At 38.7% G+C, this 12554-nt stretch overlaps 2 protein-coding genes across 2 annotated transcripts in view; both read right to left on the reverse strand.

Annotated features, from left to right (window-relative positions):
* Positions 1-12554, reverse strand: part of LOC107680187 (gastrula zinc finger protein XlCGF57.1-like) — a 964523-nt gene that overhangs the window by 360889 nt on the left and 591080 nt on the right. The gene's annotated exons all lie outside the window — the stretch shown is intronic.
* sstr2b (somatostatin receptor 2b) overlaps positions 10297-12554 on the reverse strand; it is a 3935-nt gene continuing 1677 nt past the window's right edge. Inside the window, exon 2 of the mRNA XM_016475993.1 lies at positions 10297-11734. Coding sequence (XP_016331479.1) covers positions 10569-11687 — 1119 coding nt within the window. The 5' untranslated portion in view covers positions 11688-11734 and the 3' untranslated portion in view covers positions 10297-10568. The remainder of the gene's footprint in view (positions 11735-12554) is intronic.

Genomic DNA, 12554 nt, shown 5'->3' on the forward strand with positions numbered 1-12554 from the left:
TTTGCTGGTTTATGCTGGTCCTTTTGCTGGTTTATGCTGGTCCTTTTGCTGGTTTATGCTGGTCCTTTTGCTGGTTTATGCTGGTCCTTTTGCTGGTTTATGCTGGTCCTTTTGCTGGTTTATGCTGGTCCTTTTGCTGGTTTATGCTGGTCATGTGCTGGCAAAGGACCAGCATAAACCAGCAAAAGGACCAGCATAAACCAGCAAAGGACCAGCATAAACCAGCATCCCAGCGTCAAAACCTACCTAACCAGCATATGCTGTTTTTTTCAACAGGGATGCTAATGTTAAAATGTCTGGGTTTTTTTTGTTTATCACAGGATGCCTGGGTCCACATTAAAAAAAATGCAGTTCATGCAATGTCCACATTTCTGTGGCTTGCAAAACCTGTAAACAGAAATGGAAAAAAGCCGTTAAAGTCGCCAAACAAAAAATAAATGAGCGATGGGTCAGAAATATGAAAGGTGCAAATAATTTCTGCAAACTTGAAAATTCTGCAAATGTTCTGGTAAGTCACTGTATTAAATACATTTAAATGTTAAATTTGGCCTTTGGAGCATGCAGAATGAAGAACTTATGAGTGATATTTTTCAACCACATTTAAAGCATATGTAGTCTGATGTGAGATTAAACAAATACAGCTTCTTTATATTTTGCTTACAATTGCTTATATACAAAAAAAAGATTTAAGCTGCCTTATTAATTTTATTAAAAGTCATATTTTACATTCAGCATTTTCCTGTTGTTCTCCAACTAATGTTTTTTCCCTTGTGATTGCAGATGCACAAAATTCACGCATTAGGAAGATATCCTCTTCTTCTCCTGGGGAAGAGAAATGTGTCACAACTGACTTAATCACAGATAATTCCTTTTTATACCCAGTGGATAAAGTGTCCATAGAAACAATAAAGAATATTTTTTCAAGTCTTCTAAAGGTTTTCCATGTTGCAGATGGAAGTGAAATTAGCTGTAGGTATGACGTTTGGAGCAGTGGCTCCTTTCTTTCTTTCTTACAGAGCAGCCTTTTAGGTCATGTCAATATCAGGCTTATTTTACTTTAGAAATAGACACTTGTCCAGCTGATGATCTGACAGCTCTTGGAAGGCGTGGTTGAAATGGCATCGGCCACAGAGCTAGTTGATTTGCCAGGCCAACAGGGAAGAAATATCCATTGTCAGAATTTGTAACTCTTGTGGTGTCCTCTGTCTATACAGTATATGCTTTCCAATTGAAGGTTCATGAGATGCACCTTTGAGCTATTTCAGAGAACTGGTTTATCATTAGCTGATCTACATTCTCTTCATTAGTGAAAGTCAAGCAAAAGCCAACATGTGCTAGTATACCAGCACATCTGCTCCTTATGCTGACCACCAAACCAGCAGCCAGCATCCCATGTTGGTCCCAGCATGCAAAACATACCTTATGCTGGTGAACAGGAAAGCTGGATTTTTCAGCAGAGAAGATGTATTTCCATCATTTCTACATCTATATGCCTTTTATTTTCTATCCATATATATATATATATATATATATATATATATATATAAAATTTAAGGGGGTCTGAATACTTTCCGTACCCACTGTACATCCAGCATTGTGTGTGTGTGTTTGAAGCCTCAGTCCTTTTCAAATAGTAATATAATTGTTTATGTTCTCTTCCTAACAGACTGCCCAGTGCATTTAAACAAAGAACACTGTAAAAATCATGGGAACAGGAAAAGCAAAAAATGTAAGTAACAGTAGGCCCATTACAGATTTGAGCAAAACTTTGCCGATATTTTTTAAATGTCAATAAAAACGTATTGCGAAATGACGGCGTTTCCATTAACCAATGTTATGCGACTAAAACGTAACCTTTTGCCTCTCGCGATAAGCCATGGCAACCGATTGTGGCTATATTTATTCAAAGGTATGCGTGTATCTTTACAGAAGCAGCACAGAGAGCCGCTTCGGAAACGTGCGTTACGCGGCTGGATTCTGGAATAAACACAAGCATTGAGTGGCCGCAATCAGCTTCGGTGGCTGTATCAGAGCCACACTGCGCCGCAGACGTGTTTAGTGTAAATTGTCTAAGCATTAATGGCAGGGAAAGCCCCTTCTACTGGAGAGCGGCCACATATGAAGTGTTTCTTGGAGGTTATAGTACATTGAAGAAAGATCATATGACTTTTTACATACGCCTTTTATGTGACCTGTAAATGCGAAAAAGCCGTTTCCATTGCAGTTTTGCGAATTATTCCTTTTTCGCATTGCCTGAAAAAACACCTAATGTGAGCGTAAAACATTTTTTGTGATATATGGGCGTTTTTGCGAAATTGACGCTTTTCCATTAGGCGTATTTTCAATTTGCGCAATTTGAAGGGTAATGGAAACGCGCCTACTGACTTTTTTTATTTGGCTTGAATTTAAATTTATGTGCAGGATCAGACAGCTTTGGCACCTAAAAAAGAAATACTTAATTCACATGTTGAAAATTAAAATTTATGTAATTTGCTTAATTTCAGGGGGGCAAAGAGACAAAGGTGGCTGGTATGAGGTGGCAGCCTTGCTCTGGCTGGTATGAATTTTTTTATTATTATTTACTTCTAAACAGTTTGTTTTTTTTTAAGTCTAAGCTTTGCATGCAAAGTTTTTTAGTTGAGCTCTAAATAAAACAAATATGGTTACTGTCACGAATCCTGTTCATGAACTTCCGTCCGCTTGCCACCAGGAGTCGCCCTCCCATTATATTGACTCTCACACCACACAGACTGTTACACATCACTCTGGACTACATTTCCCATGCTCCATTGCACTAATCACAAGCGCACCTGAAACCAATCACACACAGCTGCTACCAATAACACACACTATATAATCAGTCTCACACCACCATTCATGGCTGAGTATTGTATAGCGTTTATCACTCTCATAGCGATAGCTACTCTACGGAGCCATTTCTAGTTCTTAGTTCCTAGTCATAGCCTTGCCTGCTTTCCTGGGTTCAGATTCTTGCCTGTGTATTTTGGATTATCGTTTCATCTTGCCGATCAGACTATGTTTGCAACTTGTCTGGACTATTGCTCATGTTGTTGGATTACCTCTCTTGTCAAGCTCTCTGGATATTGTTAGCCGCTGATCGACCACGCCTGTTTTGGATTACTCTTCTGTCTTGCCCTCAATATACCTGTTTGCCATTGTCTGACCCATGTCTGTTTTATGACCACGTCTCCGTCTAAATAAAGCCTTGCATATGGATCCGCATGCCTCTCGTCTCATTCACCCCGTAACAGTTACAGTTTGACATAATTTGTTTTAAATTTGTTTAAAAGTTTTGCATAAGTTTTTCTTTTAATCTTCTAATATTCTGCTACTTAAAGGCAGTTTTACTTGCATCTTATTTTTATTTTTTTAAATATGTCAGGTAGTGTGAAAATGTATTTAATGTATTTTGTTATTCAGTGAAGTAAAGTGGAAGGACACATGGCAGCCTTATGAACTTTTTTATTCAGATGCATAAAATGAAGTGGTTTTCCCCCCAAAAGCTACGATTTTTCAATAAAGCTCATTACGCACTTGAGTCCTTGCCTCATCTCTACCCACAACCCTGACACACATTTATCATTGAACTGTGCTAGTTTTTAGTATTAATGTAATTTTCTCTGCAACACACACTGAAGTCCTTGAATACCATCATCTGGAAGATTCCAGGGGTTAACTAAAAACACAAATAACAATTAAGTTAATATATCACGTGGGATGAGAAAATTATGAACACATGGTTTAAATATATATATATATATATACACACACACAGGTGCATCTCAATAAATTAGAATGTCGTGGAAAAGTTAATTTATTTCAGTAATTCAAACTTTTCCACGACATTCTAATTTATTGAGATGCACCTGTACAGGGTGTGATTTGTGAAAAAAAAAACAGAAGGGGGGATGCTTTTGAAAACTTTTTCTAGGCATATAAAAAACTCCATAGGCACAGGCTGACCCAACTACTTGTCTTTTTAGTCATGAAATGTTTTTAATACGACAGAAACCGTATTTAACGTGATCAAAATTTAATAAAAAACATTGCAAGTTAGGCCTATTCATTGTAATGATTTAATTTCCGCAGTTATCCAAACAACGAATAGATTATATAGAGAAAGTGAGCAAAGAACACGGCATCAACGGAGCTTTTTGAAACTCCGAATCAGTTAAACCATTGCGTAGCAAAACGATTCACTGTTTCGAAACGCTCCAATTGGATTGCGTATGGCGAATCATTTGATTCAGATCGGGACTTCAAAGCGCGTATCGCGAATCATTTTACTGATTTGGCAACTCGCACCCTGTGTGTGTATATATATATATATATATATATATAAACATCTTTAGGTTCTTACCACCTGAAATGTTTCGTCCTTTGTTTGTGGCTGAAAAATAATAAATTGACATTGGGCATTTATTTTTTACTATTTGTTATTTACAACAATGATAGTAGTAATAGTTGTTCTATAGTTGTAATACTTAAATAATTAGTTCACTCCTAAATATATAACATACCAGTGTGTCTGTAAAGACAGTGTGCTTAAGCTATTGCCACAAAATAAATTGTAATCTTTCATGTCTTGAAATACAATCACATTGAATGTCCCATTAGTGTACTGTAAGTGCAAAGGAAAGGCGTTGGTCTTCCTTTAGCAGAAATAATAAATCGGGTGTTTCCAGTGGATTAGATCTGCAACATTCAGGAAGGACTTTGGACCACTCCTCCCTATAGAACAGCTTCATCTCAGCTATATTCTAGGAAATGTGGTGTGAAGAGCTCTCTAGAGGCCATTCCACAGCACATCTATTTGTTCAGTCTGTCCAATTCCAAATTTGCTTTTGCAGCTAACTATGCTCTGAATATTTGAAAAGTATCATAAATACGTAGAATAATTCAATAATTTGATCATGTGTTTGTGTATAATTGTGCCTTAAATTAAGATGAGATGACATTTTGTGAGAAATGCCTGAAAATCACCTAATTCAAACACTTTCCTGCCACTTTTAGAAGAGATTGATGCTTCCCATTTAACACAGATAATACAGATGAACATTATATATATATATATATATACACAGTATATCCTTGCTGTCTATGGAGGGTCAGAGAGCTCTCGGATTTCATCAAAAATATCTTACCATATTGGTCCGAATATAAGACGACCCCCCTTTTCCAGATGTACCTTTTGGAAAAAGGCTTTTTAAAAACCAAATCTTGTTTTTTCTCAGTAAAACACATTTTGTCTTCAATTATTTTCATATTGCATATTTTTACTATTTTAATGTTTGTTTTGAAAGTATGGTAAAAACTGGTAAACTGTACCAACAATCACATTTAAAAAATATACACTTTTTGATATACCATAAAAAATAAAAAATAAAAAACAGGTAGCCCATCTGAATTAGGACATTTAGGCTATCCATCTAATAGTAGCCTACCAAAATCTTATTAACAGTAGAAGTTAAATCTTACTGTAGTCTTCAAATCTGGGTACTGTCTTACGTTTTAAAATCACAAAGGGAGTTTGGTCCCATCAGGCTAACGTGACAGTCACGACTCATGCAGCTGTAAGCTTTTCTTTTTCTTTTGTTTTTACTCGCGATCTTTACAACACGCATTACATTACGTATTTCATGGCACACTCGTTTTATGCGTATTTGGCGCCACCTATTGTTGTGGGTGTATTATTGACATGTCAAAGTCTAGACCCTGAATATAAGACGACTGCGTTTTTTTCAGATGTATTTCCAAGAAAAAAAAAAACATCGTGTTATATTCGGGTCACTACGGTAATTAGTGTTCTGAAGATGAATGAAGGTCTTGCGGGTGTGGAACGACATGAGGGTGAGTAATTAATGACAGAATTTTCATTTTTGGGTGAACTAACCCTTTAACAAATGAAAATGGAAGTCTGACAATGACTTGTGTGTCTATCATAAGAAAGACATTTATGATGACTACTAAGGATGTAATTATTATTATTACTATTATAATAAAACGGTACCTTCATGATGGTGAAAGTATTGACCAACAGAGTCCTGTTTTAACCACTGTGGTGTGGAACCCTAAAATCATGGTGCTTCTGTTGTAGAATGTTTGTGTACGGTGTATTGCACAGTCACAGTCGATGCAGGTATACTGCTTTGGCAAACAATCTTTGCACTTGACCACCGGCACCTTTGCCTTGCACTCCGAACACAGCTGTACCTTGATATGCTCTGTTGCAAGTCTGTTGTTGATCAAAGAGGGCCTAGCCTCCCTCCATCTCTCCGATGAAGCTGCTGTCCTTGTGCCCCAATGTAGTGATGCTGAATGTGGTGTACTCTCTGAATGGAGGTAAGAACTAGCAGCTGCCAGAACCTCTTGCAACTCATGTATGTCACGGAATGCCAGGAGAAAACAAGGTAAGATCCAAGTGCAGTTTATTAAAGTATAAATAAACAGAACAAAAACGTGGCAAAAGATAATCCAAAACACAGGGAACAGATAACATGGTGTAACCTTAGACAACATCAAACATCAGATAACAAATACAATACTGCAGCAACGACAGACAGAGTGAGCATGGTATATATTGATGGGATGATGAGTAAATGACTAACAGGTGATCATGATCAGAACAGAAACGACAGGCAAGGGACTATGGGAAATGGAGTTCAAAACATATAACACTGAAACAGGAGAGCGCCCTCAAGTGGCCAGTCCAGAGAACCACAACCAGACACTGTGACAATGTAGAAAAGAATCTGTCACACCCCAGAGAAGAAAAAAGAAGAAAGAAAAGCATTCACAATTGTGCAAAACAGTCCCCCGTCTAATGATGCCGTGTTGTTCTTTAAGTTACCTTACTACAGAGCATTGTTTTTTGTTGCAATGTCAGGCACTGCTGTTCTAATTTGAAAAATATATATATATATATTTTAACGTTTAAGCAAAGCATTTGTGGGCACTATTTTTATAGCAGTATCATAAATCTTAATCATATAGGGCTACAGCATCTTATATTGTATCATAAAAAATGTATTATTTATATGCAAAAAAATAAACAGGATTTTACAAAAACAACTAATAAGTGTTAAAATGTAATAATCATAGTTATAATAACTAACCATGATCTGGACCTTGGTCATAATGACATTCTGTAGGCTTTGGACATGCCCTTGATTCGACTCTTGAATCTGATGAATGTATGTAAAAGTGAGTCAATTCATCTTTGTTATTTCAAAACAAATGCTTTACAATACAATCAATTATTTTCTTTTAGGTCAACAGAACCTTACCATGTGAAGTAGAAGGTTTTGCTTGTTGTGTACGTGACTTAGGACATGACCTATCTCTCATTTTACATTTGATTTTAGCGCTGGACTGGATCATTTTTTTCTTCTTTGCCCGTGAATTTCAAACATTACACCATATCTGTGCATCATGGCTCTACATCTTCTGTTGCAAAAACTTGACACTTTGTTTTGCACATCAAGATTAATAGGATTACGACTGTTCTAATTTTAAAATTAATAACATAGTATAAATGCATAGATAAATTATATCCATTGTTCCACCCATCTTTCACAATTGACTTAATTTTTTATATACTCTGATTGCCTTAAAGTTTGGATGTTCAAAAAAGACCCGTGTTGCCAAGTCTGCGGTTTTCCCGCGGAATTGGGCTACTTTATCACTGTTGCCGTGGGTTGTTTTTCATGTCCGCGGGTTAAAGCGACCCTGATAACGTGATATTTAGCTCCTGGAGTGCGAATTTTACTAGGGGAACCCCACCAAAAACGTGTATTTTTAATGGGGAGCAATGAAGATTGGGCTAGTTTTGGGCTAGTTCGGCGGGTTTTGTTGTGAAAACCTGGCAACCCTGAAAAAGACTGACCTTTGGACCATTTTGGTTTGGCCATCCAAAGACCTTGATGGATAGTTTTAGAAGATGAACCAGATGATTTCTTGCACTTTCATTGTCAAGGTTTTGAATAACTGTTTGGCCCTGTTCGACGCTTTGACCCAGGTCCATTTTTGCAGGGTCAGCGTGGCCTTTCTTCACGACGGCATCCATTTTGGTGCAGTCGTAAACCTTTCCGAGGGATGCTGCATCATCGCGCCCTTTTCTGAGAAACTGGATTAATTCTTTGTCGCTATGCGCCATAGTGTAATAAAGTGTGATCTGAGAGCATATAAACACAACAAATGCATCAAATAATTATTAATTTATATTAGATTGATAATAAACGCAAATCATTAATGAGTACCCAATGCTAACAAAACTTAGCATCATTTCAGTCGATGCACTTTTTCGATTGACAGCCAAAAACCAGTTGTTAAAAACAGATATTTTCAAACATAAATTAACAAATGTAAATACATTTCCTCACCTTGAAAATCGAGTCGGCACCGCAGCGATTCTGATGCAACTCTGAAATGAATCCGGTCGGAAACGCGCTCTTTTCTAGCTTCTCCAGATTATTATTTATTTTAAATCACAACAACGGTGTAACAACAGAGAGGAGCAACTGCTGCAAATGCAGAGGGAGTGGGAGAAGGAGGCAGAACTGTGCTGGAAATGACTAGGGAGATGTATTACAAAGCTGCATGAGTTTGAAACAACATGAAGGTGAGTAAATGATATCCGATTTTTTCAGTTTTGGGTGACTAGGCATGTTTGTAATGCAGGCATTTGATTTGATTTATGCATATTCTCATTTCAATTTTTTTTAATCCAGTATAAATATATAGTTTAGTCATGAAACTCTAGATGGCGCAGGCTGACGGATTGTTAACGTAACTGCTGATATTCAGAGAATTAAAGGCACAATATGTACGCTTTTTTAATTAAAATATCCAAAGACCACTAGAACAGTGTTAAATATTTTGCTGACTTGTGTACTTACATTATCCCAAATGTTTCGAAGAATGTTTAAACAAGCACTGATCTGAATTAACGAGTTCATCCAAGATCATGATACATGTGTCCCTGCCTGATCTCAGAAGCAACATGAGGACAATGCTTTAGCCATTTTCAAATGAACATTCTATTAAGACGAGGAAAATCTCTCTAGATTACTGTCTGACCTTAACATTACGTTGATTCAGATTCAAAGGGATAGAGGCCAGAATCTTTGCACGGTTATTAGAAATGATGAGAGAGACCCATGGCACTATTTCCAGCTTGAATTGCCACTAGGAAGACCAGCAATATTGCATTTCTGGATGAACTATCTCTTCAGATTAGTTAGATGTGAGACTCTTGAAAATAATATTAACATGTGTACAATGCAACAACAGAGTGATACATATTACAATACAATCCAGTTCAGCATCTTGCTGGCTACACTGTGTAAATACCTTTAAAAAGTAGAAAGCATATTTGTATAGTGTAATGAACTTGTGGTGGTGGTGTTGTTTGCTATTGTCTATGGGAATTATTTTTAATTTTTTTTAACTAGATACTGAATACTGAATATTTTCTTCAAACACAATGACACTGGAGAATACCTTAGTCCTTCTCTTTATAATCATGATTTGTTTAAAGAACTAACTTGATAACAGCTCCTGAGTTACATTTTTATAAAATGCATGGTAACACTTTAGTTTAGGGACCAATTCTCACTATTAACTAGTTGCACTCCCTCTCAGTTTCTTCTCCCTGCTCATTCTTAACTTTGATTTTTACTTTACATTTATGTATAAGGCTTGCAACTTCGTTGAAACAATATCTGAACTCCATAACTGCTCTACTATTCTCGATCTCTACAGATTCTCGATCTCGAACAAGCAAATCACCAAACGGCATTCTGGGTTGAGCGAGTGGCGCTGAGCGTATTGAGCGAGCGGAGCGGAATCTTCAGAAAGGCGCTCTGCGGTCTTAAGGAAATATTACCACTCCGCTCCCCGCTCCGCCCAACCTCCGCTCCGCTCACATGCTCTGGTTGTTAGGCACGACGCGAAGCGGAGGCTTCTTGGGGATTATTGCTTTAATCCACCCCATACCTAAACCTAACAACTACCTTACTAACTATTGATAAACAGCAAATTAGGAGTTTATTGAGTCAAAAGTCATAGTTAAGAGTTAGTTAGTAGGAAGAACTGGTAAACTTTATTTTAAGGTCCAATTCTCACTATTAACAAAACATTAACTATGACTTTTGCTGCTTTTTAATAGTACGGTAGTTGTTAAGTTTAGGTATTGGGTAGAATTAGAGATGCACAATATGGTCATGCAGAACATATGCTTTATAATCACTAATAAAGAGCCAATATGTTAATAATAGGCATGCTAATAAGCAACTAGTTAATAGTGACAATTGGTCCCTAAACTAAAGTGTTACCAATGTATTTTACAGGTTTTAACCAATGAATGGAAAATATGTCAAGATGACCAAAAATCCATTAGAGTTTGTAACTTTGGGAAACTAAGCCAGTGGGCTTTAAAATGGAACCCATATTTGATGGTTTTACAGTCACTCCTCTTACTCTATTTGTAGAGACCACATTTCCTATTGATTTCAAATCCAGTTTGCTGAGCAATGACCTTTGCTTTTTCACATGCTGGTTTGCAGGTCTCCATTTAGCAGAGTGTTGTGAGTTTCTGTTGGCTCATTCATGATTCGCGGCTTGTCCTGTTTGCTACTAGTGCATTCAGCCCCATCCAAAGCACCCGCTTTTTTCAAGCACAGCACATTCTGGAAACTCTTTTTGAAGTTCTCTGACAAGAAAGCATACAATATTGGGTTTGCACAGCTATTGGCGTATCCTAGCACCACGACGAAGGCAAACATGCTCCTTAAAAAAGGTGTGGTGCTAATGGTGCCTGTGACCGATGTCACATTGAAGATGTAGAAAGGCAGCCAGCAGAACACAAAGACGGCAACCACAATGGACACCATACGCGTCACCCTCTTCTCAGACTGCCTCCGTTTGCTGGAGCTCACCCTGACTCCTGAGGACTTCACCTTGAAGATAATGCACAAATAGCAGAGACATATGACCATCAGAGGCAGGAAGAAGCCCAGGAAGAAGGTGTAGAACATGAAGGTGGTGTAGTAGGTCTCCTGCGGCTCTGGCCACACAATAGTGCAGAAGCAGCCGTCGGGTTTGGTGATCAGCCCACTGTAGATTACGATTGGGAGGTTGACGACGAACGACACGACCCACACGACCAGATTAACGGTCTTTGCGACATGGGGCTTCCTCCATTTGGTGGACTTTATGGGATGCACCACAGCGAGGTACCGATCGATGCTCATCACCATCAGACAGAAAATACTGGTGAACTGATTGAGCGAATCCACAGTCATGACCACGCGGCACAGAGCTGCGCCAAACGGCCAGTGCACCAGCGCCAACTGGATCGCGATGAAGGGCAAACTGAGCATGAACAGCACGTCTGCCACCGCTAGGTTCAGGATGTAGATATTGGTGACCGTCTTCATCTTGGCGTATCGCAGGATGACGTAGATGACCAGAGCGTTTCCACACAGACCGATGGCACACACCACAAAGTACATGAAGGTGATGACGGCCGTGCTGGTATTGGTCAAGATCTGGTCCGTCTCATTTCTCAGCACTTCTTCAGATATGTTGATGCCATCGTACATGGGGAGTCCAGACAGTTTGCTGGGGAGGTTACTGGGTGAGAACGAAAATGTCCAGGAATCCATTATGTATATCCCTCAGATTCCCAATTCCATTAAGTGCGACTTACAGCCTGGGGGGAAAAACATATGGTGGTGAATGAAGTATATACTCCTATATTGGTATCAGTGCTAATCCTAATGCAACCAACACAGAATGTCTCTGTTCCAAAACCTAGGATGCTGCCTTGTTTGTGAGAGCCTACATAGGGAGCTGTCCTACTGCCTAAAACATCATCCTAACTGACAGATTTGGAACATTTTACATCAACGGCAAGTCAAGTGTTTTATTCAAACTAAGGGTGTATTCACACCTGTCTTGTTTGGTTCGATTGAATCAAACTCAAGTTCGCTTCCCCCTTTGGTGCGGATCTTTTGGGCAGGTGTGAATACAGCAATCGCACTCGGGTGCGCACCAAACAACCGTACCGATGCCCAGTCAGCATTGTATTTGGTCCGGACCAAAGCAAGTGATCTTGCGGACATTCCTGGTGTGAATACACCCTAATTTTTCACAAGCTCCACACAGAAGACTTAGGATGTATTCACACCAGGAAAAGTCCGCTAGTTCACTTGCTTTGGTCCGGACCAAATACAATGTTGATTTTTTTTGGTTTGGTGCAGTTCGCTTTCACACTGCCCTTTTTGCAAGTGAACCAGAAACTGTAAACAAAACCACACGTGTGCTTGAGGTCGTCCATTCATTGGTTCATCCATTCAACCGTACCAGAGTTCACTTGGAAGCGGACCGAGACCACCTCTTCAGCTGGGCATCAGTACGGTTGTTTGGTGCACACCAGAGTCCCACCAAGGGGGGAAACGAACTTGAGTTCGATTCAATCGAACCAAACAAGACAGGTGTGAATACACCCTTAGTTAATTAGTTAATTAGTC

This window comes from Sinocyclocheilus anshuiensis, unplaced genomic scaffold (genome assembly GCF_001515605.1).
Source record: "Sinocyclocheilus anshuiensis isolate Anshui unplaced genomic scaffold, SAMN03320099.WGS_v1.1 scaffold492, whole genome shotgun sequence".
Classification (NCBI taxonomy): domain Eukaryota; kingdom Metazoa; phylum Chordata; class Actinopteri; order Cypriniformes; family Cyprinidae; genus Sinocyclocheilus; species Sinocyclocheilus anshuiensis.